The sequence below is a fragment of the Phasianus colchicus genome, chromosome 10, assembly GCF_987193195.1.
Source record: "Phasianus colchicus chromosome 10, bPhaCol1.hap1.1, whole genome shotgun sequence".
In the NCBI taxonomy this organism is placed as follows: Eukaryota; Metazoa; Chordata; class Aves; order Galliformes; family Phasianidae; genus Phasianus; species Phasianus colchicus.
Genome location: NC_143445.1, coordinates 9,596,140 through 9,624,137, shown reverse-complemented (window position 1 = coordinate 9,624,137; position 27,998 = coordinate 9,596,140). Strand labels below are relative to the sequence as shown.

Below are 27,998 nucleotides of genomic sequence, written 5' to 3'. Positions count from 1 at the left end.
GTCAAAAAAATTGAAAATGAGATGAAAAAAAGAGCGACAGAAGAGCCATACCAGAGTGCTGATTAGCACTGTAGCTTGATACTTCTTTTGAATAGGAATTTGGTATTATGTCTCACCTGCAGCCAGCAGCCCAGGGGGGTCCTTAATTTCCCTATGGCCCAGGGAACAGGTGTGACAGAGACTGGTTCTTTCATTGTAAAACCCCTGCGCTATTAAAACCATAAAAGCAGAATCATTTGGGTTTTGTTTTGGTTTCAGATGGTGTTCCTTCAAGGACTGCATCCAGCAGGGTTTTACAGTACTGAGCAGTGGCACTTATTTCTGCCATTAGCAGGTACTAATTCTCTTACTAGTGGCATTTTTTTTCTTCTGTTGCCATTTTGCTGGTATTCGGGATGAAGGTCTGCAGAGTTCTCCATCTACCAGCATTTCTGTATTTTTCATAGACTGGATGTTAAAACAAAACAAAACAAAGCAACACCAAACTCTGCGTTGATCGGACAGGGAACAGCATGGATTGTCATTTGCAGATGCTCACTTTTCAGCAGCAGAACCTGTTAAAAGGGCCAGTCAGGCACCTGGCCCTGCTAAGAGGCTGACAAGCGCGGGGTGTTTGCTGATTGCTTTGAACTCCTGCAAAGCGGTGCTGGGAAAATTGCAACTTTAAGCCGAAAATAATGGAGGAGCACAGATGTATTGTTTGTGCTCGGAGTAATAGAGAGCCCATGTGCTTTCAGACACAATTTGCCAACTAAAGCACGATAATGCCAAGTCATTGGGGAAGTTTTTTGTCTAGGTGCCTTCAAAAATAATTACAGCCGTAATGGCAACAATTTAACCTTCTTGTATTCAGTCATTAAAGGGTGAACACAGTGCTTACGAAGCACACAATGACTGTAACGCGCTCTGTATACACCACTAAGGCCAGAGACATCAAGAACTGGGTTTGTGATACTTAGTCGACCCAGAACAGCATTCATTATTCACGCACCGAGGCACGAGACAAACGCTGAGCTTCTTGGAAGCACTTCATAACTGTCAAGGCCCAACTCTAAATTATTTCTCCTAAGTTTTATTAATTTCTTTCAACGAGCTCATACTGCATTTTTACTACGGAGCACTGCTCTAGGAACGCGTCCTCAAGAACGTTCCCCCAAGCTGCGCCTCGCCGCCGCCAGCACCGCGGGGCGGCGCCACGAGCTCGCCCAGCGCCGCGCCAGGCCGTGCCGGGCAGCGCCCGGGCCTTGCTAGGCCGCTCCGGGCCGCACTGCGCCTCGCTGGGCCGCAGCGTGCCGGGGCCGAGGAAAACGAAGCCCCGCGGGCAGGCCGCATCCGGGTCCAGGCCCGAGGTGGCATGTAACGGCGGTGTAACCTCCGTCTGAATAATAAACAGACAGATACAAGCCACAGAAATGTAAAAAAGCAGCAGTGCGTCTCCCTAAGTTGGAGAAACCTGCTGCAGGCAGAGACCAGCAAGCGCTGAGCCGAGCCGCAGTCAGCAGGGAAAGGCCACAAAAAGCTCGGTGCTGATTTGGATGTTTTCTAGCATTTTCTTCAACACAAGTCAAGACTCCTTAATGCATAGCTCTCCGTGTATTTTTATTCCTTCTCATCTCAGGATGGTGTCTGGATTTAACTTTCATCATCACTTTTAAGTTTAAATCTTATTTCCTTGCTAAAATTGGAGATAGGTATCAGTGCCCAGCCTCCCCACGGGAAGGCACCAGGCCCTGCAGGCACGCTAGCCTTCTGCAGGCGGGGACAGCATGCCACAGGGAGACAGCAGGAGAGGAACTAGAGTGCTGCCTTCCCACTGAAAAGCAGGGAACGAAGGGGCGGCATGAGGGGAGGCTGCATGTTTGCAGATAAGTACAGCTTTGTGGAAACAGCTGAAAAGAGGCTGTGCTTCAGCAGAAAAGCTGAAATACTGCCGTCTAACTACAAGGAGTCTTGTTATCAGAGGGTGTATTTTCTCTCAGGTTGCGGATCTCGTAAACATATGTATAATTCCTTCAGGATGTGTTGTTATAACATGTACTGTTGTGCTCATATGCAGCTTAATACATATGACTTTCCAACTGCTTTCTACATCTTAATGAAAATAAATTTCACTTTGCAAAATTCATTTGCAGCAAAGAAGTCTAGGGACAGTTACATTGGTTCCTTTTCCTTAAAATGGAATTAAGCCTACAAGTAACCTAGAGATGGTTTTATGTGCATTAAGAATATAGATTTGAGATGCTCTGCTGTCCAGCAGAGGGACTTCCACAGTGTATATTGCTTGAAACATTTTCCTCTTTTGTAAGGAGCATGCTCGATACACATATATTCTGCAAGTGACAGGGAATTTTGAGCCCATCCATATCATGTAATCTTTCTTTACCCTGAGACGAAGATACAGAGAATGATAGGGGGCAGCGAAACATCGCTGCATAGCAGATGTATCTATGGCTCCAAATCCTGCTTACTTTGCACACATGAACTATTTTTTTTCACTACTGGTGAGCTCTGACATGCCTGAGCATTTGCCATTGCAGGGTGAAACACCTCAGCATGCCTGATATAAATGTCTTAGGCATGAGGCTCAGAGGTTGCAGCAGTAAGGGAGATCATTTATTTACTAAGGCATCCTGAGACTGTATATAATTTCTACCTTAGAAACCTCAATTAATGTTTAACTTCTACTGTCCTCTGTCTCCTTGGGTAGAAACAAAAGACTTGTACTTGTTTGTACATCAGTATAAAGGCCAAACTCAAGTGGACTTTCACTGTTTCTAGTTTTATCCACACACTTCTTGATATCTAAGATCAAGATGTAACTTTCTTTACTTTCTAGAACATTTTCCTATTCCCTGTATCTCTCTTTCAAATTCTGTGATATGTAGAACACTTCTCCACTACTTACATTCCCCTCTTCAGGATACATATTTATATCAAGATACGTATTTAGCATATATAACTATTTGTCACTTCTGTAGCTAAAAAAATATTCTATGCTACTGCCATATTTCAGTTTTACACTCTCCAGTTGTCTTCCTTTTCTACTTCCTTAATTTCTTACACTTTGTTCCTACACAATTAACTTCAGTTCCAAGATAAACTTTTTTTTATCCTTCAGTTTAAATTGAGTAAATTTTTTTACTTAATCCATGGTTACTTCCAGCAGCCATCTTTCAAAACACCCTTGCCATTTACCAGACATAATATAGAACAGCATGCTTCCTGTCTGCCTCTGCTTGTCTGTCACTGCTGGTGACTGCTGCACTACAGATTTCTAAATGTTCTCCGATAGAGAACAGCCAAATAACTTATCTCTGCTTATAAGTTCTTCCTTTTTATTTATAAGTAATGTAACACTTACCATCCACATGCCATAAATATGTTCCATAAATATTAGCTAGTTAATCCTCACAATTCCTACACCAATAAACAAACATGAATTTAAGGCATAGAGGAGTTAAATGTCAACAGTTACACAATTAGCCAGTACTTGACTGGAATTAAAATTTAGTTTTTCTCAATTTAGACCTGTCTTGAATTACCAAGCATTCTCACTACTTACACAAATTATATAAAAGCTCAAATAAAGTAAATGTTTTGGAAAAAACATTAGTTTGGGATCCTTGAAAATTTGAAAAAAAACAATCAATCCAGTAACCTGCCCTTTCCCAGATGCACTCCTCAATCTTGTATCCCTGTGTCCAACTCAGCACAGAGGTGAATAACAGAGAGCATCCTCTTCTTTCAGAAAGACTAACTACTGATTATGATGTAGGTAAGGAAACCAGTGTCAATACAATCAATGGCCACAGCACATGAAAACAAATACTCTGTATGCCACAATCTGTCAGACTCAATGGGCTAACGACTTGGGCATTTCCAAACACATTTCACCCATCTTAGATTAATTGCACATTAAGATAGAGTGGGCGTATAAAGAAAACAATTGAAACAATGTTTGTATATGCCAAAGAGATAATGAGACTTCTGTCTTTCCCCAGAATCCGGGTCAAACCAGACCTTTACAAAATTATGCATTCATAATAAATGGCAACTTAATAGATTAATAGTAAGCAGTTGACAACTGGAGGGGAAGTCTTAAGGGCAGAGACAGTTTTTACCAGATCTGTGGTTTTTCATGAAGACATGCCCATACCATACACACATTGTTCAATTAACAAGAACACCCTCTACAGTCACTTGAAAATTCCTCTTATCATCTTTATTCTTTTCTTCTGTATGAAGTGAGGTGGAATTTTCCTCCACAGTTTCAGTGAACCCTGGCTGCAGCTTCTAAGAGGCTCATTATCTCTTCTATCACATCAGCTTCTGCTTTCAAGGCTTATTGTTTAGCTCTTAATATAAATTGAGAGACTAAAATGCCTTCAAAACACCCAAGGTGCCTTTGCACTGAGTAACCAGCAAATCATCATGTCTGCTGTGAGATCTGTTTTATGAAAAAATATACACTACTTGAACACTGGGATACTCAAAACCTTTGGAAGTACAATTACCTTAATTTCTTCCTTAGATTAAAAAAAAAAAATGCTTAGTATTTAAATGGGCTATCATTTTGAATCTCTGTTATGGATTTGGTTTTATGTAAAATATGTTTCAGGAACGTGCAGTGCATTGTGTCCAGCAGAATGCTAAACCAATACAGTTTTGCCAGACAAATAATATCAACCAATATGGATTAGGCTATGCGAATATAAGTTTCTTAACAACTACTTTGTGCACTGGGTTGAGTAAATTGACCTTACTCTTCTGTTTCTTGCTTTGGCCAGGAGCTTCTTGCTAAGGAGCAACAATAAACTTACATAGGGAATAACTGCAAAGTAGTCTCAAGGGAGTTTACCACTGAAATCTCATTGAAGTTCAGTAGGATTATGGCGACTAATTCCCCAAAAGCCAATCAAATATTCACCATCTAAATAAGAGTGCTTGTGTGTGTTAGCATACATATATGTATGTGCACATATATACATGTATGTTTATGTCTGTACATGTGCATACCCACACTCATATACAGTGATGAGCAGTCCCATACATGTACCCACAAGTGACACGATACTCTGAGCTTGACAGAAGGTGCTCACATTATGTTTAAGTGAAACCTTTTCTCTCAATTACTATTCTCAGCAGTTACTTCTGTCAAACTAATAATACAGGTCTGTGCAGTGAAGTGATACAGTATCAGCATTAGCATATAAAATAAAGGTAAGTATAGGTTTCTCATGTCTGTAATTCTTTTCTGTTTTCTCTCTATTGGATAAATTTGCCAAACACTTCAGTTTCTTTTTCAAGGGTCTGTGTAGCATCATTGGTTTTGATGGGGAGAAAAAAGTGTATCTGTATAAGATATAAGGATCATTTACCCCTCTGGTTCAGTTTTTGGTTCCTAACAATATACAATAAACATAAGTATAGCAGACTATTTAATAGTCCTGTTAATATTACATGGCCTCTAGCTGAACAGAGTCTAGCTGCCTTAACTAAACAAAACATCTTGCTGTAGGAGCAGTTTTCAGGACAGTGATAAATCACAGTGTAATACAATCATGCACTGAGCTCAAAACAAATGTAAGACTGGCACAAATATTATAGTACAACTGGGAGAAGTCAAAGGTATGTACAAGTCATTGACAAACGTTGGTGCAAGTGCTTTAGACAAGACATTTAAAAGAAATTTACACTTAAACATAGATCAAATTTATCAAAGCTTGATAAATTTTAAAGACAGTAAAAAAGTACAGAAAACATGAAAAAATAAAAAAATCCAGCAAATTCATACAGTACAGTTTTACTACATTCATATTACAGAATGAAGACAGGAAAGGATACAAAGAATTAAGGGCAAAGAAAATTCTACTGGCCATACCCAGTGGAATTTCATTGCCAATGAGAGATGCGCACACACAAATGCACGCACACGCACAGAAAATAAAGACAAGAAAACAAAAAATCATCTACTGTAACAAATGACAGACACAGAGGTGATAAACATTTGGCATGTTGCAGCACATGAAGTCATTCCCGATTGGCTAACGATGGTACCTGGCTCGGCTGAAGATCACTGGCTTGCCTGAGCGGAGTAACGGACGGAGGAGGCACACCTGATGTGGATGCAGACCGACCTAATCTGCAACTTGCTTTAGGCTCTGGGAAAGAAAAGAAAAACCAATGAGTGGGAAGCTGGTTACTGCTGCATTAACTGAAGCATGGTGCACCCAGGATTCCCTTGAAATGAAAACTCCAGCCTTGAATTCCAGTTAGTATTGTGCACTTTGCTGGATCATGAAAAACGGGGCTTAGAAGAAGGGAGATTAGGGTGGAACCTAACGTCCCAGGTTCTTTCCTTTCAGTCTACTGTCTCTGAAACTGAAGTACAGATTATAAAACAACAAACAGACTGGAAGCACATCAAGAAGACCATGTTGCCCTCCTTTTAAGGAAATAGTACATAAAAGCAGCGAGGATACTGTTGTACTTTGGGATTTGGAATGACACCAAAAGCTCTAGGAAATATGATGGCAGTGACTTGAAAGACAATGCAAGAAGAAAGGAGAGAAATCAGAATTTCAACAGTGGCAAATTCTGAACTCAGTTCCCCAGAATTGAGGTGATTACAGAAGCCTTCAATTAGAAGAGAAAGTTCAATTCCAGAGAAAAAATGAACAGAATTTACATGGTTATTTCATTTTCTTTCTGTTGAAGGCAATTCTCAGAGGGCTCCCCACTGGCCTCCAATGCAGGTTACTTCTGTTAACATACTGACATGAAGCTGATCATGCAGCACAGGAGTCCTGGAAGGTTTGTGTCTGAGCTGTGCTGACGCTAGTGTGCTACCCAACAGTGGTCAGCATCTCACATCTTGTCTAGAAGAAACCATCTTTTTCTGAGAAAAGAGTCTGCCTGTTTCTGCTTGAGGAAAGTCGTTGTCTCTGTGCTTCCTGTTTATACTGAGCAGACAAATCCTCGCAACCATGGCTTTTGGCTCAGATGAATGTGCTCATTCTCCTCATGTTTATAAGCCCTCCTTCTAACTCTGCACCTGTCTTTCCTGTTTAGTGGGTAATACTGAGACCAAGGACACTCATGCTCAGCAGATCTACTTTGTACAATTGTGGACTTTCAATTTTTAGCTGAAACAATAGTGCTTTAACATGAAAAACAAGTAACTGTAAAACCATGCCTCCTCACAATGGGTTGAAAGAATTCCTCTTATTCAGCCTCATGCTTTCAAGAAGAAAGGAAAGATTTATGCTTTCTGCAATCCAGGTTTGCCTTTGAAAACCATCTTTTGCTTCTGTCTCTCTGAAATATATTTTCTCATGCCACATTTAAACTGTTGTTTTGTCTCTGTGTGTTTTGTCTTAATATTTCTCTCCTGTGTGGATCTGTAGGATCATCACTAGCCAGTGGTTGGGCCAGTGTTGAGAAGGAATAAAGCTGTCCACAACTAACATGTCTTTAAGGTCACATGGTGCATCTTGGAAACTTCAGGATAGCTGACAGGTCACGCCATTACCAGCAGTGTGCTGAAATTTGTCCTTCCAGTCTCTCTGATGCTTTTTCATTCTTGTCTTAAATGGTTATTTTTATAGGAATTCAAAATTGAGTAGAGAAGAGAATTGAGTGGAGAAGAGCTATCCTCTTAAGCTGAAGCACTTAAACCAGTGAAAGCATCTGTATGGGTGAATATTCATCAACTAAATATTAATACGTTGGTTAACATCCAGCTGGCTGAGCAGCAAAAATATTTATGCTGTTTGACGAATGCATTATTCAATTCACTCATTCCTAGTCAGTCTGTAAACATACCACGAGTCAACACGGCGTAAGCACACAGAAAGGAGCAGACAGATCTCTCCCATAACCTTACATTTTGTACATAATCTGTTGTTTTGCTTCTTTTGGACTTAGGTGGTTATTCCAGGAGCTTGATTGTATTTTTGTTCAGATTTCACACCGTCTATGTGCCAGATAGCTGTTCCTTTCAGTAATATAGAAATAATAATAATGGGTTTCTCTTCCCTCCCAGAATTTTTCTGGGGTTTCAGAGAGCGAGAAGAGGGCTTTTTTGGTCATTATTCCCCTATTGCTAAGTAGAGGCTCTGTTTTTGCTGTGACAAGCAAAATCAGACATTCAATGTGTCAAAAACTCCAAGGCACTGTCTGCCATTGCTTCTGAGTTGTTTTAATTCTGAAAAGCAGAGAGAAGAGTCGTAATTTCCCATTTGGATATATGTTTTCTTGCCAAAGAGATTCCTTTTATCTGGCATCAAAGAAACAAAATCTATCAGACACAGATGAAGGATTACTTCCTTTATCTCCCTGTAATATATTTTACAGCATTAAGGAAACTATTGCAATTTCCATAGTGATCCTCATCAAGAGCAGTTTCAGAGACTGTTCTATCTAGGTGCATATTTTTTTTCAGTTCAAGAAGTTAGGTTATGCAGTGAAAGGGAAATGGTTTCTGTAATAGCCATTCCACTGGTCTCTCTGGGAATATTTTTAGACCAAATACTTTATTCTACTCTAATTAGTGCTCTGAGTAACCTCTTCACGCTCACACTGCTGTGGAAAAAAAACCTTACTGTTTATCACTAGCAGTGATGCCCAACTCACTATTTTACATTCTGCAGCCATGTTATTTTTCAAGTTTATTGTACTGGGGTTAACTGGATGCTGAATGCAATGTTCACTTCAAATAACTTCTACTTTGGGCGGTCTAAAAACAGATTTTCTTAAGTAATTTTGTCCACTGTCTAGTCACTTTCAGTATCTTCAGCTCTTGGTTTGTGTGTTTTAAATGGCCACTTCAGCTTGTCTGCAAGGTCTGCATATCAATATAGATCCTGCTTCAGGAATAAAAATGAGTTTTAATATTTCCTGCTGAGAACACTGAAGGAGGAACAATTCTGCCAACCGAATTCCCTTCTGTCACAGAAGTCCCTTCTGTGACTGCAGTACATGGTGTGGAGCAGGGCACAGTTCTATCAGTCAGACTGACGAACACATGGGGAAGGCTCTGTAGATGTCTGTCCTCCAGGATGGACCCATTTGCTCAGGTTCCATGGCAGTCCTAGCTAAAGCACCTCTGGTTCCACACTGATAAATCTGATGTGGCACCTCAGGTCTGTGCTGCACTTCATTGTGAGAATGTATCCTCTAGTTCTAAAGCAAAACTGCCCAAAAGATTTCTAGAGACTCCAGTCTGCATCCACAACTAGGGGCCTTTTGCCATTGCTGTAAAGCCACTGAAATGCTGACAAGGGCTAGCAGCCTACTGCCAAGGTAGGGAACTCATGGGCATATGTCTAAGTGCTTTACTGGACTCAAGCCAGAGGATGCAGTGCATTTCAGCAACCATTAAAGATGCTTGTTACAATCAGTGAGCAGTACAAAAACTGAATTCAGCAGATTATTCAGGCTAGCTACCTATCTGCTCTGTAGATTTTATTTAGTTAAGTTATGCACAAAAGCGTTCGTAAGATTCAGTTGCTACATTTCACTGAAAAAACTTCTGTGGTATTATTTTGCACACCTTCAAATGACAATTTCCTCAGACCATGCCATTTTATGAAAAACTCTCTGCTCACAAAGAGCCTGAACCAGGAGCCAGGCGCTGATGTAGCACAGTGCTAGTAGTGGGTGGCCAGTCAGCTGTGTGTCAGCCTCTGGTCATGTCCCCTGCTATGTCACCCACAGCAGCCATGAGACTCTCAGCAATCCCAGTGGAATGAACCAGTGTGGGCAGCTGCACTGAGAACAGCATTACTGGACTCTCAGGTTTATAGCTGAGTCCTGACACTGCCAGCAAGATGATGTGGACATAAGCAAGCAGACAGCCCCCAAAGGACAACATTAAGGGTGACCATTTTAGGAGAAAATACCTAACAGAAATAGAGGCTTTCTAGTCACAAATATGATTGCTTCATTTTTTAAGAACTCACATAAATGACCTGTTTTCAAAAAACTCAACAAACTGCTGTCATCTCAGCTAAACGTGCAGAAGCTTGGTTGCTTGCATTTGGGGCAGAGAGAGTTGTTGGATTTCACTCAACAAAGCAGAATGCTGAGAAGAGACAAGATTTTATGGAAATATTTTCCATCAGTTTTATACCAATGTGTTATTGCTTTCTATATTCTCCAGAAATACAGCAGCTCTGCACAATTTTTATTTTTGGATCTAACAAGAAGAGTTCTTTTATTCATCCAAGGAAGACTTCATTCTGCCTATCCTAATCTTAATTCAAAAAAATACTCTGGCTGTCACTTACATTGGAGAAGCTTCTTATCCTGTCACAGTCTCTTCTTTGCACATGAAAAGAGAAATATTGCTTATTTGCTACAGCTGCCAAGAAGCACGTTTTGAATTAAACAAGGCGATGTGACAGGCTGAGAGTAATCACATGCAAAAAAAAGAAAAAAGAAAAAAGAAAAAAAGAAGAAAAAGAAAACACGCATATTGGAAAAATAAATCCTGTTATCATCATAGTGGCCTGGCTGCGTTGGTCTCCTAAAAAAGAAGAGTAAGCTGAAATATAACTTGAAATTATGAAACCTTAGAAGTGGAATAAACTATATATTATTCTTTCACTTACAGAAAATATTCAGGGCTTCATCTGCAGGAGCCACTCCGTGCCTAAACAGCACAGCAGCATGTCAAACTCAGCGGTTTGCACAAAGGAAGCATCCATGCAACTCAGTGTCGCCAGGTACCAAGAGGCCAAAAGCTTAGCAGTACTCAAAACCAAACAAAATGAGAAAAAATATCTCTGCTTTAGGTGGGGTCTGTTTTAAGTTAGGATTTGTTCTGAACCATCATGTTTCAGGTCTATGTCAACAGCTAAGGCAATGAAATAAGGAATAAACACTGGCAGCGCTCTTTTCTTCAGCAATTCTTTCTGTTTTTCTCTGAAGTTTCTGGCACCGGTAGCCATCAGTCTTAGGGCCCAGGACCAAAAGGACAATTTGGCAATTATGTTGTTCCACATGGCAGTAATGTTGCTGCTGCAGAGAGCATTGTGTGTGTCTGCAGTCAGGTTCTGTGATGGTGTGGAGCAGCACACTAGAGATCACACACCTGGCTCACGGCACAGTAGCTTGGTCCTCTCAGTGCCCAGTACTGCTCCAGGCTCTGCCTGGCAACAGCCTGTGTGCTGACTGAACACAGACAACCAGTGTAGGTAAGCTCTGAAAGCATTGTGTCCTGGCCCGGACTGGCTGGGCTGACTACCCAATTGCGTACACCTCTAACATCACCTTTAGTTGCCTTAGCTTGGAGAATCCTTGAGGATTTAGTGACCCTTTAGTAACCCTTATTAGAACAATTAGTTTGGTGGGAGTACTGAGTCTTCTTTGAGTGAAGTAGCCCTATCCAGTATGAACTGATGCTGTGCCCCAACTTCCTTCTTGTATCAACAAATGTGACTTGCACCTTGCACCTTGAGCTTTGCAAGCTTCTCTGAATTCCCGAACAGCTTGAACTTAACTATTCATTACTTCTGCAAATCCACCACAATACTAACCAGTAATTCCAATGAACAGCAGATATTTACTCCCTTCATGATTATCTGCAGCGTTTTCAGCTTGAATACAAAATGGGTTGGCTGAGTGACAAGCTAATGGTGATTCAGAAACAGTGTAGAACTGAACAGCATCTGTGAGATACAAGAAGCAGTGCAGTGCGTGTCTTTAGCAGCAGGTGGCAATGCAAAATACTGCTTCATAGTTGCAGTTAGAAAAAAAAGAGGCAAGATTCCAGAAAATACTCTTCAAAGCTCCTGGAGTGAAGTTATCACAACCTTCTGTTTCACAGATCTCATTTGGCTGTTTGCTAGAATTGCAATGACTTTCTTAAAGGGCAGCATGCCCCCAAAGCACTTACACTGCTTTCCCTAAGAAACAGTAGGATGACACGAAATAAAAAATTTGCCTTTACAAATTGTGGGGCAGATGAGAGAACAATTAACCATTAGGTTCAGTGATATCCTTCTGCTTTTGACAGGCCGTGCTCACTCAAACAGATTGACCAAAATTTCAAGATCCTGTTTGGAGATGGCTTATTTTCCCTCAAACCTTACCAGCAGGTGCAGACAGAGAACCCACAAAAAAAAAAAAAAAAAAAAAGGTACTCACTTAGATTCTCTCCAGTTCCTCAGCTGAGCAGCCTATTGAATACATATGAAAAGTCCTTTCATATAATTTCTGTTTCACCACAGAGCAATTCAACCTCATTTTCTTTATTTCAACAGTGTCTACTAACAAGTGCCTGGACCAGTGCAAGCCAGGAGGTAGGCAGGATACTGTGGTACTGTGGTCTTTAAAGGACAACCTTTTTTTTCTCATAACTATGCTGTTGGAAAGAGAACAGTGATGATGATGATTATACTGGGGATCGTCCTGATCTTATTTGATCCTGTGGTACATCTAAGTTTCAAATTCCTAGCACAGCTAAAACCAGGACATACAGAATAACTTTTTTGCTGAATCCAGAAAGCATTTATATCCATATAGATGTATTGAATCCCTTTTCTTGCATTCTGTTACGCTTCTAATTTAATTGCAAGGAATGAACTGTCATAGTTCACATATAAGTTCATTGATGATTACTGCATAGAGCATTTTGAATGTAGTGCCCCACCGATTGAAGGTAAACCATGTTGCTCAGGAAACAGCTAGAGATACTAATAGAGATAGGGGAAAAATATTCGTGGCAGATGAGAGACAATATTCACCAAATGAAATGTCATAAAAGCTATGGGGAAGGGAAAATCATGATCAGCTCACAAATTTTCATCATAAAAGAGGAGTCAAAACTCAGCCAATGAATATTTTTATAATATTTCTTACCATGAGTCTTTGAAAGTCTTAGTTATGGAGGAGAAAGTCACAGTAAACTAAATCAAGGCATGATTCAACAACTATTACAGTTTGCAGATGCCAAATCAAGATTGAGGCCAAAATGTTTTGTCTGCTTTTGGAGATCAACCAAGTCTTTAAAATAAAACTTATGTAGAAAGGCTGAGCAGAAGTGCTGTGTTTTGCTAAGAACTCACTCTTTAATTTTCATTTCCTTTCTGCTCCATACTGTCATCCAGCAGAAAAGACTGCTACACACCTTTAGTTTAGTTATGAGATGTCCTGATACTTTGATGTGGTACCTGTAAACCCACTCTTTTACCTGTTTCAGCACTGATGATGTTATAAAACACTGGGAAAAGAATTCTGAACAAAACTATGTTCCTGCGCTGGAGTCATGAGATTTGAAGAAAAGATATTTTTGCTCCTGCAGGCAGGACTGTTTGGGAGGCATACTGCAGCAAGAAAAGCTGGAATACACAGCTGTTGCAAATGCTACTTCTCATCAGTAAAAGGTGCTCAAGTTACCTACTGAGTTTCTGGTGTGATTTCCAGCAAGGAAGGAAAAATGTGAGTTCTATTATCTCACAGGGAAGCGATGCCCTGGTTGAGGGCTGGGTACCTCTGCTATCAGCAATGTAAAGACTGATGTCTGCCACTGAAAGCCCAGCAGACCACTCCTGAAGGAACAATTTCTTGTTTGATTAGCTCCTTCATGGCCTTATTTTTACTGAAGCCACAAGGTTCCAGTAGTACATATGGCAAGTGTTTTTAAAGTGGGTATTTTCCACAGCCCAAGCAATAAGCAATAAAGTTATTATTCTGAGTGAACCATCAAATCTCAAAAAGTGACAATGCAGTCCTTATCCAAGAGCTATACATATCTATTTAGATGTACATTCATTCAGCAATTGTGTTTGTCCTAGTCAATTTATAGAACAGGATGCATTATTTTCCACAGCTTACAGCAATTCAGTGTTTTATATATATGAAATATGATTGATAAAATGGATAGATATTAATTTGAGACTTCTGATACCCACTGTCAGTTTTCCAAGCATTTATGAATAGGCATAAAGAAAAGGCTGCTGTGTCCACTCACTTAGCGTATCAAGAAGACAGACGTGTTTCTGTAAGGTATGGTTTTGTTACTGTATGTGAACTCTCTGAGTTGTCATCTGGGGAGTGAGAAGGATTTTTTGCCATAGAATCCCTCTTCAACGTCAAACAGTATTTTTAAAATTCTTTTAAAATAGTTGAATGGCAAATGTATATGTTTATATTTTCTGCCCACCATGCCAATCCTATTCCAGTAGAGCGCACAAGCAGACAGCGCAATACTTATTACTGCAGCAGCTAATGGGCATGTTCTAGAAGAATATTCCAAGAAGTTTGGAAGTCTGAAGAATCCAGACGCTTACTTACCTCTCTAGAGATCCCTCAGCTCATAAGGAGATTCATGAGACCTTCCCTGAGCTGTTTGACATACCTGAGCTGTTGCTTCCAGCCAACATGGTTGGACTGACAGAGGATCTCCCCAGCCTGCTGGAGACCATGGGTGGGCCCGGCGTTCCATCCCATTCCTGAGCTTTCCCTGGCTCCCTGGAAGAAGCTGTCCCGTGGTGGCCTCCCCTCTCTTTGTTTTCCAGCTTTGGTAGTGGTTCAGTGCTGTGACTTCTGATCTTCAGTTCGTCTAGCGGTTCTACAAGAATACACACATGCCCATTTCATTATAGAGTGCCTGCTCATTTCCCAATCCTTTGTTCAGTATTATTATTAACCAACTATAAATCTTTTAGGGGCAATTTATATCACTATTTTTACTATTTAGGCCAAAAATCTATAGTTTTTGTTGGTTTCAACACACTTTTTAATTAAAACAATATACAGTGTAGGAGATCAGTAAAATGTGACTTTCCTCTTAGTACTTTAAATGCCAGAAAAATATTTCTGAAAATGATATCCTATCAAATAATGATTTTATTAACAATTTGAGAAAATAATTCAGTTGTTCTCAAATGTCATTTCTTAGGGAACAAGTTCTCCAGGCACTTTCTAAGGAAGTTGTCCCCTATGGCAATTTTGTACAAGCAAAATATCTGTATTCCTTCTTACAAAGCACACAATCCACAAAACTGTCCAGTGCTAATATTTCAGGTGTGCTCAACACTGTAACCTAGGGAATAAAATTTCACTTGATTGAAAAATCCTTGAAGTCATAAAAAGACTTTCTGCTTCAAACACCATGAGTCAATAGAAGGAGAAGAAATTCAAAAAACAATGGAATGGTTTTTCAAGTGAAGCAGTGCTGTCTGCTTTCTTCATGGCTGGTGATTTTCTGTTTTTTTCTTGAGACCCTTATTTCTTTTCTTGCAGGTTGAGCAGTGCAATGGAGAAACAATTCCTGATCACTTCCATCTGTAGAGGTGAAGAATTCACACAAAAAAACTATATACAGAAGAAATATTAGATCACTAAGTCATAGCAGCTAATTATTGTGTTAGTTATTGAAAGTCTGCTAACTGTTTAATTCCTTAAACATTAGTATTACTGAGTTGGGGATTTTATATTAAACCCAATAAATATTTTATATTTAAACCCAAAGACATCCTTATATGATACACTCAGTTCTAGTCATCCAGATTTATAAATATAACCCTTCATGTACCTTTATTTCAGCATGTATCCACAGTCTTGGAATTTACAATTGATACAGATAGAAAATCTTCCCTCGATCCTCCTCTCAAAATCTTTTCGTGGCTACAGAAGGCATTCCAAGACTGGGGAAAGCCAAATGGAGGGAAAATGCCAGGAGCCATTCACAAGCAAGAGGTGACAACAGCCCCCAGGGGATGCTCGCTTCTCCAGAACTGGTCTGAGTGTGCAGCACTGCCAGAGATGCAGTACCAAAGCTTGCCTCAGTAACTCCTTCCTCTCCTGATCAACCCCCTGGCCAGAAGGAGCTGAGACTATCCAACAGGAACTGCCACTCAGCTGGTACAGCCCCAGAAAAACAAGCCATGTTCCTCCCTGTGCTGTTTATCCTTGCTACAGGAAACAGTGGTGGAGGCAATATTTGATCTCTATAGGGGATGACAGACCTCACCTATGAACAAGAGCAACAAAATCTCCTATTTTGACATTGAGTTTTTTGTCATTCCAGTCGGAGGATGAACTTGATGAGCAACAACAGTCATTCTGGAGTTTCCTCAAGGAAATACTGGAAGAAAAATTCTAACTCTACAGACAGTGCAATATGTAATTGTTAATACATTTAATGAGTTACTATCAGAAAATTTGTGATATCACAAGCTCACAAGGATATCACAACCTTCAAGATTTTTTTAAAATTACTCACAGTAGTAACATTCCATCAGAAAACTGAAAAATGCTCTCAGTTTAGCAAGTCTCATAAGCAGCACTCAGTGACATTTTAGTTGAAAAAGACCTTCAAAAATCAAACCACTTCCTTGAACTTTTAGGTCACTTACCTACTTTAATGTATGCAAACAGACAACAGAATGAAAATCCAAACTGTTTGTTTTCCTGTTTGGTAACCCCAGCAGAGTACGAGGCTGAATAACAGTCTGTACCAATATAACATGACATCTGCCTTTCAGGGACCTTTGCTATGAGCTGTCTGTAACACAGCTCTGTGACAGCATAGAGGGACTTCTAACATAAAGAGTTGTGCAAAGAAATGCTCGGCCCAAATTATAACTAGATTTGAACTGTTTTAGTTACTAACAAAAAGGCAACAAATATTGTTACTGAACCTTTATCTACCAAAAATGATGATGTACTTTTTTACATAAAAGATGTATGCATTTCTAATTTTTTTCTTTTTATCAATAAAATGCACTTTTCTTAGATACTGTGGGAAAAGGAGACATCAGAACAAAATTTCAAAATATTCTGGAACTGCACACCATCTCCACACCAATACAGGATTCCATTTAGCCTGCAACTCTTACCAGCCAGCAAAACTAACAGAAAGCCAAAAGAATAGAAAATGCTTTAAAAAAACACTGAATCTGGGCTTAACCACACCCACTAGCTCAGCGCATCATACAACAGAATTTACTGTGTCACTCAGCTGCTACTGGGAATGCTGTGATTACCTCAGTGAAAACCTTCCCTGTGCACTTCCCATTGACACTACTTGAGCACCAGCCCTTGAAATCTCAGGTGCTTGTGCAGTCAGCCCTTAGCTACAATGGAAACACTCAGGTTGAGTGTGGAGCTAAAGATGTGTCCACTTCAGCTTACTCAACAAGAGAAGCATTTGTACTTGGTGCTTGATAAAAATGATTTGTGCATGCTTGGCTTTATTATCAGCTGAATCAAAGTACAGCAGTATTCTGCAAACAGCTGGAAAGTATGGGAGTATTCAGGATAAATAAAGAGTTGGCTTATGGTCTGTTTCTTTATAAGGTGCAGAAAATCAGTCTTCAGCTGGCTGTCTAGACTTTGTAAATTTAAATTCTTTCTGGGGGATTTTCAGTTCTCAGTTTATCTGAAAAATAATATATTCTAAAAATGAAAAGCAGATTTAATCAGATTATAAAGGCAAGCAACCTGACACAGAGCCTGAGTCATTATTTGGTGATCATTATCTATAACACTGATACACACAGCCTGTCAGTGTTTTATACAGTTTTCTATAATATTACTTTCCTGCTCGCTTCAGAATATATTAAAATTTTTTCAAAAATCGTAATGTTTCCCGTTTACTCAAATTATCTGTGGGTGATTTTACAAGAATTTCAGCTTTCTTAATAGCTGTCAATGGGAATCATACTTCAAATTCAATAAAAAATCACAGTGCTAGTTCTCGCTGGATTAAAAGAATATTTCACTTCCACCATGTCTGTGGCAGCTCCAGGAATGCAAAAGCTCCTCTCCAGGTCATGGAGCAACACTGAGACCTTTTGGTGACTCACCATCACTTGGCTGCTTGGATGTTTCCATGCCGTTGACTCTGCACGCTGCAGGTGCAGCCCTACAGAGCAAACTCAGTGGCACAAATTACTCTCTCATAAAAGCATGAGTAAACATGAGACAGTAATTCATTACTTTATATTTTCACTCATGCTGACAGGCACGAGGCATCGGCAGAAAGCAGAATATGGATGTAGCTCCTGGCTGTTGTTACCTATGGGTGGTGACCTTATCACAGACTGAAATCAAACTTGTACATTTTCAATGGACCAACCCTCTAAAATAACTACAGCAAGATTTAAAAGGCCACTTTCTTCACATTAATCCTGTACTAAAAACATGAACTCTAACCAGTCACATGGAAGCTTGTATTCTCCTGGAAGATAACAGTAACTGCCACACAACTGTTATTTATTTTTTACTCAAAAAGTGCAGCAACACAGATTGGATGTAAGGTACTTCATGCCATTAAAAGCCTTAATTTGGAGTTAGGAGATATTGAAGCTTGGTGTTATGCTGGGAATTCAGTGTGTCATATGATGGCCACAGGCAAATCTTTTTACAGTCAAGTGCTGTATTTTGAAAGCTGAAATTGTTATGGAAAGCATCTTTATTGTTCAATAATTCGTAAGCCGAAATAGTACATAAAAATGTAAATTTCAAGAAATAATTCACTGCTTTAAATATTTATGGATACAGTTGGCTGAACTGCCACAAAGGCGCTCAAATGTTTCAAGCACTTCCAGGTGTCACTGTATTTCAGTATTCAAAGACATGCATTTTCCTTATTTATTTCACCTAAGTCTCAGGCTTTTCAACTTCAAGAATAAGATAGTAGCTAACGTTATGTATGAGAACATATTTTATTTATTATTGATGTGCACCACTTCCCCTTTATGAAGGATCCTCTAATAGCTGCACACCTGGCAATGCTGGTTTGTGAGCTGTGGACTGGAAGTCTCATAAGTGGGAGAAACAATTTGGGTTAATCAGCTGTAACTTAGACCAAAACAAACTGAAAAGCACAGCTAAGGAAAACACCTTACCTGAGAAGCAATCATTCAAATGAATATATTCTCTATGGCCAGTCTGCCACTAAGCTCTTAAGCACAAATTAATTGCGGGTCCTGATGGCCTCTAAGCACAATGCTGGGTAATAAACAGCAGAACTTGCATTGCTGTTAGGGGCTTTTGGGGGGGGGGAAGGAAGAAGTGCAATTGTCTTAAGAAACTTTAAATGAGGGTTGCTGTCTGCCATCTTTGTCAGTTGAGATGAAATGTATAAGCTATTCATCCATGCATTATTCATTTATTCTTTTTCTGCGTGTTTGTTATAAACCTAAATAAATAATACATCATTCTAAGCAGAACTCATATGGCTTGGGAAGTAAATGGTACTGCTCACAAGGTCTACAATTCAGCACATGCAAAGCAAGGACGGTCACCTGGGATGGATGTAGATGCAGGGACCGAGAAGTACTGATCATTCCCAACCCATCTCACCTCACACCCTACAGGATGGCACAGCCTGGCTGGGGAGCATCACCAAGGGCACACTTGGCTACAGCAAGGATGGAGGCAGGGGATTAGGCTGTAAACTGCACGTGAGGAGTGGAGCCACCTCAGAAACGTCCCAGACTTCCACCCCTTTCCCTATTCCATCCCCCAACTCGTGGCACAGGGAAAAAGCCACCATGGCTCCAGCAGCGCCCCATGTAGTACAGCCAACGTGACAGCAGCACCTGCCCATCCACTGCAGGCATGGTGTGTTGAGTAGTGCTAAGGCCTTGAGGAAACCCCAGTGTGGCAGTTTCTTCTTCCCACACACCAGGAACTTCTATTTATCTATGTCACACATTCAAAAATAGGTTCTGTCTTATAATGGCTTTCTTGATGTGTGGTTGTCTGATTGGTACAGCTGTAAATATATTACAACCTCTGGCAAAGAAAACAAACAGGCTATTAATACCACACACAAGGAACATGGGTAATGCTCAGTGCATAAGCCATTTTTTTTCCAAAAAACAGAAGTATATTATACTGTCAATGAAAGACATTTCCTCATCTTTATTAACTACAGTGGTTTGTCTATTCTGACTTCATCTGCTTGCTAATTAGGCAGAAGTTTGCTTTGCATATCAATTTTTAATACCCCTTTTTACAGTTAAGTGAGAGCTGCAGCAGCCAGCTTGTTCAATTAAAAGCAGCTCTGACCTAGTTCCATGCAAAATCAATAGAAAGCCTGAAAGAGTCTCACAAACCATCTAACATTTAAGGAGACATGGCTGAAATGCATCCCAGAGCTTACTGAGCACACGCTCCTGTGAGAAGCGTGGCTTTTGTTTTCACACAGTGAAATACATGAGAGCACATCTGCCTGGCACAGACCTGCAGAGAGCAGCCCTGTCTGCTGCAGGCCTCAAAGTGGGGGAGGGAGGGACTGCTGAGGAAATTTGGCTGATATTCCATGGCTATCCCAGGGCTGTTAAGTGGGCAATCCTTGTTCAGATCTAGAAGATAGGAAGAGACAAAGCCCGCACTGCAAATAACTGCAGACTGAGAAAAGAAGGAATAGATTTATGAGAAAATGTCAACCAAAGCTTTAGAATGCAAAACATAAAAGACTACAATTTAAATATAAAACAGTGATTTGGAAAAGCATGAAAATGTTATAAAGGGAGACAGAGATATTCTCACATGTTAAATATATTGTGTAAACATATTACTTCCCATTAAATTCCAGAATTTTCTGAAGAACAGTTAGGGGAGCAAGTAATCGTAGCGTCATTAAGGTTGGAAAAGACCACTGAGATCATCTAGTCCAACTGTCAGCCCAGCCCAGCATGCCCACTGAGCCACGTCCCTCAGTGCCACATCTCTGTGTTTCTTGTGAACCTCCCTGGGCAGCTGTGCCAGTGCCTCATCACTCTTACTGAGAAAAAGTTATTCCTGATATTCACCCTGAATCTCCCCCAGTGCAGCTTGAGGCCATTCCCTCTTGTCCGAATACTTGATGAAAATTAAGATTACTAGGACCTAGTTTTAAAAAAAGAACTCTCTAAGTTTCAACAAGTGGCATTATCTGCCACTTAAAAGATGAAGTTTTAGAAGTTCTCTCTTTTAAGACATGCATTTAATACTGATGTCATATAGTAAGGGAAGAAATCTGTGATCTAGTGAATTATCCTACTGGATAAAACATAGGAAAACCTGTTTTTAATCTTACATTTAAGAGCCATTTAAGCAGGTTTTATTTTGCCATACATTACAAAAGTGATGACAATATAATACCTCCTGTTTCCAGTGGGGTTATCACTACGATTAGTTCTGATCCTGCCCTTGATCTTTCACATGTGCCTATTCTGATTCACAACACATCCTTCTGCATACACTCCTTTAACTAAGAAGGCAAAATTTGGAGTATACACGTTGTTTTACAACTGTATTACCAAGACAATTAAAAATCAACATCCTGGGATTCTCATCATTAAATCAAATCGCTTTCTTGGAAAATATATTATTTCAGCACTCAATTAGTAGATTTACTATTTACCTCAGAGCAGTCACAATTACATAATTAAGCAGAAGAAGATATTCTCTGATGTTCACTGAGTATGTGTCTTTTTATGCAGCTATCAGAGCTGGCTGTTATGAGCTGGTGGCTTACACTCAGGAGAACCTCAACATAAGCCTGTTCCCCAATGCTTTCTTGGGCTATAACCTAACACAAGCACATCTTGTGATCCCCACCGTACAAAAAACCAGTAAGACCGAACAGGCAATTAAACTGTGAACATGAATGACATTTGCTATAAAAAATGGCCCACCTGTTATTAGCCCTCAATTTGAGGAGAAGATGGAGTCAACCCCTACTTAATGATTTCCTTCCCAACCCTGTTCATCTCACTGCATGTTCATTCCATTATTCGGGTTCTTAGATCTATAGCCTTCGTGTTTTGGAGAGGAAGTGGTGGTTCAATGGTCACTGCACATGTCCTAGCACAGTATGACAAGAAATCAGAAGGCAAGGGTCAGCCAAAGAAGCTAAAATATGCAGACCCTTCAAAAACGTTTTTCTTAAAGTAAGTTCATGACCTTAAGTTTCAAAGCTTCACTCCAAAAGTATCAATCTTCAGTAGAACTGCTGACTCTATCAAACATGTCAACACTTTTTTGGTCAAATTTTCTGCTGAAAAACAACCTCTGAGCTGCACCAGCAGTTCAAATACAGAGTTTTTCCTTTGTTTGACTACTTTAACTCCTTCTAGAGCATAGCTCTTCACCACATTCAGTAGGAAATGAAAATTACAGAATGAAACTTCCATGCCATTCTGTCTTTCCATGCTGTATAACAGAGTTAATCATTTTAGATCTCCTCCCTTTCTAATTGCGGGTTTCATTTTGTGATCTGGTTTTCACTCTTGCTAGCTAAGCTACTGTTAAGCCATGGCAGCACAGACTTCAGATCCCAAGGAAATAAGTAGAATCACACATGGCCTTACACAGCTCTGGCTAATGCTCATGCTTGCAAGACATTACTATTATTACTTTAGGAATTGCACAGCAAGTGTGTCTGTATGTTACAATGCATATAAATAAGAATAAACTATTCAAACATTGTCCAAGCAGGAAAATGGCTGTAGATTTCTTGGACTAAGATCGACAGCCATTTTGCTGCTTGGGCAATGTACATGAATTATGAATTTAAGTCACACATAAAAATGAACACATTTCCATCTCCAGAAAAATTACAAATACAGTTTATCTTTTTCACATGAATAGTTACAAGAACAATAGTTCTCCTTACTCATTCTTAAAAAAACTTAAAGATAAGGTGCTAATTGCATGTTACTGTTTTAATTTAAAAAAAAAAAAAAACATTACTAGAGATGGATCATCCTATTCAGAGGAATAAAAGTAACCTGAACCTTCATATAAAATGGAATGTAAATGAATCTATCTTTTCTACATGCATTATCATTTTGACAATTATTTCATCAGTGTTTCTCTACTTCTTACTTTATCTATACCTAGACTGTTTATACACTCCTACAGTTTAAGGGTTCTATATTTGATTCAATGTTATGCATAAACCCAAAGAAAGCAATTTCCAACTCTGCAATTTCTCTTGCTATTGACAGACCCACAGAAAATTAAAGACAGTACAAACACTGTTTCTCAGTACAGAGTTTAAAAAATTTTTACACACTTCTAAGAGTAGATGAGATAATATGCTGACAAAAGATGTGTAGCATAGGCAGTTCATATGCTATTGTTTCTTAGCCTTTGCATTATTCACTGCTACATACTGGATTTACAAATGCCCTGATTTGCAGAGTGGTTTTGCAAGGAATAACAACCTAATACAATGATAAGATCTCCCTCGCCATAATGTATAAGGGGATCCCCGGAAGTACATCTCATCTCATACTTCAAGGACCTTTGTATCAGACTTTTAATAATGGCTTTTTAGAACTTTGCTCACTCTGCTAGGAATTGAATCAGACAGACATGCCAGAAAATCTGTGTTTTAAAAAATGGATACATAAGCCACTGAGCCCAAGAAATTGTCAGTCTTTGTCACACAGATCAGCACGGTAAAAACACTCCAAGAAACACCAAGAAAAGCAGTCAGCAGTACTAGAGGATTTTAGAACTGAGGGAAGAAACCTTGTTCTTTCCTTTATTCCCCCCAAATTCCCACCAGTTTCTCTTAAAATTATATAGTTTCTAGAGCAAGAACTGTTTCACGGCAAGTGAAGATAAAGCATTTGCTTAGATTCCCTGTATTATAAAGAGGCAATGGTGGCAGCTTAAGAGACCTTGAAACCAGGTTTCTGATCGCAAGCTAGCATGCAAAGAATTTTCTTGTGAACTCGAGCAGCTACCCTGGCTGTGATGTAGATATTCCAATTTCTGGGGCATGAGGGGAAGCAGATTTTGTTAGCAAAAGTGTTCATGGTAAATTTGGATGAAATTGTTAATCTTTGCTCTTTTGAAACTTGCAAAGTTTCACTTTCCAAAAGCTTGCAGTCCTCAGATTGGTGGTGGTGGGTTAGTCTGGGGGACTTAGGCCATTTTTCTAAACAAAACTGTGATCTCATTCCTTGTCATTTAGTTTGAGCAGACTGAAGTGCTCTCTCCACACATCTACCTGTGGAAAATGCCAAATGTGGTTAAAAATGCTTTATGAACATTGTGCTTCATAAAAAACAAGCATAAGAAATGCAGATCTTCCTATTTAAGGTCTTCAGCTTTACTTTTAGAATTTAACAATTAAAATTTACTTGAATTCTAGATTTAAAAAAATCTGATTCTTAAATTAGGAAAAAAAATGCAATTCAAGATAACAGCACTTGTTTATTAAACAAATTCTACAAGATGCAGCAGATGCCTTGAAAAGGGAGCTTTGTACTGCCAGCTGGATGGTCCCATCTGAACATCATGGCTACATATAGAGGGCACAGCCAACACCAAAAAAGGTGCTAAGTCACTAGAACCTGCATCTAATTCACGCTCTTATAAACTCACTTTCTCCCCTTTGGAAAGCTAACATGCACAGAAACACTTTTTCACATGTTCAAACTGCAGTTTCCACTAAAAACTGCTAACTCTCCAATTGTTGCAGCACGATATGATTTTGGTGAGGCACTCTATGGAAGCTGAGTGTCTGATGCCAAGTATTTCCTCTAGCATAACAGTCCATGTTATCTTCAAATAAATTATCTCCACATCAGTTTAAAGATGATCAGACAATCCTGCAGCACCTTTATAGGGTATAGTTTCAACATTTCTGTTCAGTACAACCACGCACTGCTTTAACAGACAGAAATGAAACATGGCCTTGTATCAAACTCAGGTAGAAGCCCAAGGTAGGAGGATGTTGATGAGCATGAGGAGTGAGGACAGCCACCTGCCCAGGAGCTCTGGGCACATCCTCTTCAATATCTGGTGCTGCCCACTTGGGGAGCTGCAATGCTGTGCTGCTGGGCTGGCCGCTGCCCTTCAGCAGGCTATGCCAACACCCAAATACAGGCTATGCAAATGAAACTGCATCATTCCTTCACATCGAAGTCGTTACATTCCTACCTTTTCCCTTAATTCCATCAGAAAAGGGGTACCCAAATACCCTGTATGGATACTGCCTTTCCTAAACATGCTGCGAAAAATTTTAACAAATTCTATTTTTCAGTTTCACTGAAGGTAATATCTACTTATGGAAAACATTGCCTGATTGAATCTCTTACCACTGTTACTGAGATGAGCACCCATAAATGAGTCCTGAATTGTATACTCCCACTTGAAACAAAAAGACAATAAATTCTCCGATTCACTGCTGTACGACTATCCCATTTTGAATACAAGCTGTTCCAGTCACAAAGGACTAATCTATTTTCTTGAAGTCAGAGACACAGATGGTGTAAAGTGGAGTAGCTCTTCTGATTTCAAATATGAAGTAGTGATTTATAACTGCTGAAAATTTGGCCAAAAGGTCAAGATATCTCTCTGGCTTAAAAAGCTTTGTTAGGGAAAAAAAAAAATAAAAATCAATGGCACTCAAAACTCAGAATCTATTATCGTTATCCACGTCCTTAAGTGCAGCACGTGTTGCTTTGCTTATTGGTGACACAGTAAGTAGGTACCAGTAATCAAATTAAAAGAACCTTCTTCCTTTGTTTTTAACAACTTTTGGACAACCCACATTGTTCGGTATGTTAAGAAAAACTAGAGAAACTGGCTTTTTCAGTCTTTCACCTGAAACTGTCTTTTACTTGAAATCTAATAAACAGAAGGGAGCTATTAATTTTTGTTTTTTACTCTTTCCAAGTTGATTTCTTCTTCATTAAAAAAACATGTTGATTAAATTGCTATGCAGAAACTGTTCATGCAGTCAAATAATATAAACAGAAGGAATAAATAAGTCCATATACATCAATCAGAAACAGCAGCTGTTTCCAAAAAAACCTGAGCAATTATTTATGAAATTATGTCCTCTTCAATGATTCTGTATATGGTCATGATCCCAGGAGAACCTGATTTTCTGATGAGCCTAAATTGCTGAATTAGAAGCGGAGACTATGTCACAGTACCAATTAGCAAAACCACTGCATATCATCTCAAAATGCATGGTTTTTTTTTGTTTGTTTTAATAACCACAAGTAACAAAGACATTCATTCATCTCAAAAATGGAGGGGACATCCCACTTTTCAGTGACTTGAATTATTAAAAGCACTTTAAATAGACATACTCACTTTTAAGGGAAAGCAGCAAGACAACAAATGGCATAGCCTGCATTTCAATCAAGGAATGGTACCTGCCGATTTAGCCATTCAAAAGAGAAGATCCCAAACCTTGTATTATCTCTGCTGCTGAGAAAGGGCTGAATCGCTGGCACGCCATGCTCAGTGAGGCAGTAACAGTGCAGTGAAGGCGCCCAGAGACACACAGTCTGTTGCAGAGCTGCCATGCATCCTTTCACACATTTCATTTTTCCTCTTAGTATCTTTGTTCCTCAGCTCAACCCTTCACATTTGGCATAAACAATGGAAACATCACTATCCTGCTTCTGAGTGGTCAGCTGAATGGCCTTACTGCCACGTTACAGCTTTCCTTACCCCTTATTTCCTGTGACTGCTAACTGGGGGAACACATTTCAGCTTTAACAAGGGGCTCCAGCTGGCCAGACTTGCTGATATGTATCAAGGCATTTAATCCATTACCCACATTTTTATGCTTGGTAATTTAGAGATTACTGGTAAAGGACAACAGGTATGGGTGAAACAGCACTCAGAACCATTCAACCACAAAATTAATCTTTTTTATATTTTTCCCCCTACAAAAGCCTGGTTCCTTAAGGAAGTTGACAAAAAATGGTCATTCCCATGTTTACACTTCCATTATTTTCAGTTCTGTCTCGTAACAGTAATTATTGGCACTCATGCATCAAAACAGGAGCACTCCTTAGTGAGGGGCACTGTGTTAAAGAGCTGATACCAGCAGATCAGATAGTTCATGACTTCTGTATCTGCAGACACATGCAGCTCTTTTCCTCAATATGCACACTTACCAGGGAACATCTGATGAAAGCACTTTATTCCTAAACTTCTTTATATCTCAATACATAGTAACTCACAAGCAAGAACTGAGACTTATTCAGGCTTTGACTAAATGCAGTGAGCTCCAGTAAGAATATATCCTGTCTGTGGTGAATTAGAGCTGATATTCTCTTACCCTCCCGGTCACTTTCTCTGGCACTAGTGAACAAAGGGAAGGCAACTGAAGTCATCTACCTGGCCTTGTGCAATGCCTTTGACATAGTCCCCCATCATATCCTTATCTCTAAATTGGAGAAAGATGGTTTTGAAGAGTGAACTACTCTGTGGATAAGGAATTGGTTAGATGGCCACATCCAGAGGGTTGTGGTCAATGGCTCTAAGTACAGGTGGAGGCTTGCCACAAGTGATGTCTCCAAGAGGTCTGTCTTGGGACTGGTACTCATTAACATCTTTGTGAATGACATAGACAACGGGATTGAGCTGACCCTCAGCAAGACTGCAGATGACACCATGCTGAGTGGTGGCGCGGTTCATAAGCAGAAGGAATGGATGCCATCCAGAGGGACCTCGACAAACTTGATAGGTAGGTCCATGTAAACCTAATGAGGTTCAACAAAGCAAAGCACAAGGTGCCGCACATGGGTCAGGGAAATCCCAGGTATGTATACAGACTAGAAGAGCAACTCCTGAAGAGTAGCCCTGCCGAGAACAACTTAGGTAGATGAAAAACAATATGAGGCAGCAGGATACTCCTGCAGCCCAGAAGGCCAACGGTATTCTGGACTGCATCAGAAGAAGAATAGTAGCCATGGGAATGTAGGGATTGTTCTCCTCTACTCTGCCCTTATGAGGCTCCATCTAGAGATCTGCATTCAGGCCTGGGGCCTCCAGAGCAAGAAAGACATGGAGCTGTTGGATCCGGTCCAGAGGAGAGCCACTAAGATGCTCAGAGGGCCGGAGCACCTCTGCTATGAAGATGTGCTGAGGAAACTGAGCTTCCTCAGCCTGGAGAAGGCTCAGAAGAAGCCTTATTGTGGCTTTTCAGTACTTAAAGAGGTTATAAATAGGAGGGAAATCAATGTTTCACACAGGCAGATAGTAATAGGGCAAAGCGGAATGATTTTAAA

General features: G+C 39.9%; 1 protein-coding gene and 1 long non-coding RNA gene across 11 annotated transcripts in view; one reads left to right on the top strand and one right to left on the bottom strand.

The window, feature by feature from the left end:
- The window catches only part of NYAP2 (neuronal tyrosine-phosphorylated phosphoinositide-3-kinase adaptor 2), a 147,692-nt gene that overhangs the window by 15,511 nt on the left and 104,183 nt on the right, over nucleotides 1-27,998 (bottom strand). For all 10 annotated transcript variants that reach the window (XM_090147264.1, XM_090147266.1, XM_090147267.1 and 7 more), the window contains 2 exons: nucleotides 14,363-14,575; nucleotides 6,058-6,161 (listed from right to left, as the gene is read on the bottom strand). In XM_090147264.1, coding sequence (XP_090003390.1) covers nucleotides 6,058-6,161; nucleotides 14,363-14,575 — 317 coding nt within the window. The remainder of the gene's footprint in view (nucleotides 1-6,057; nucleotides 6,162-14,362; nucleotides 14,576-27,998) is intronic.
- Nucleotides 8,595-12,110, top strand: LOC149916593 (uncharacterized). Its single transcript, XR_016469443.1, has 3 exons — nucleotides 8,595-9,303; nucleotides 10,616-10,727; nucleotides 12,020-12,110. It is a non-coding gene; the product is annotated as an uncharacterized LOC149916593 (long non-coding RNA).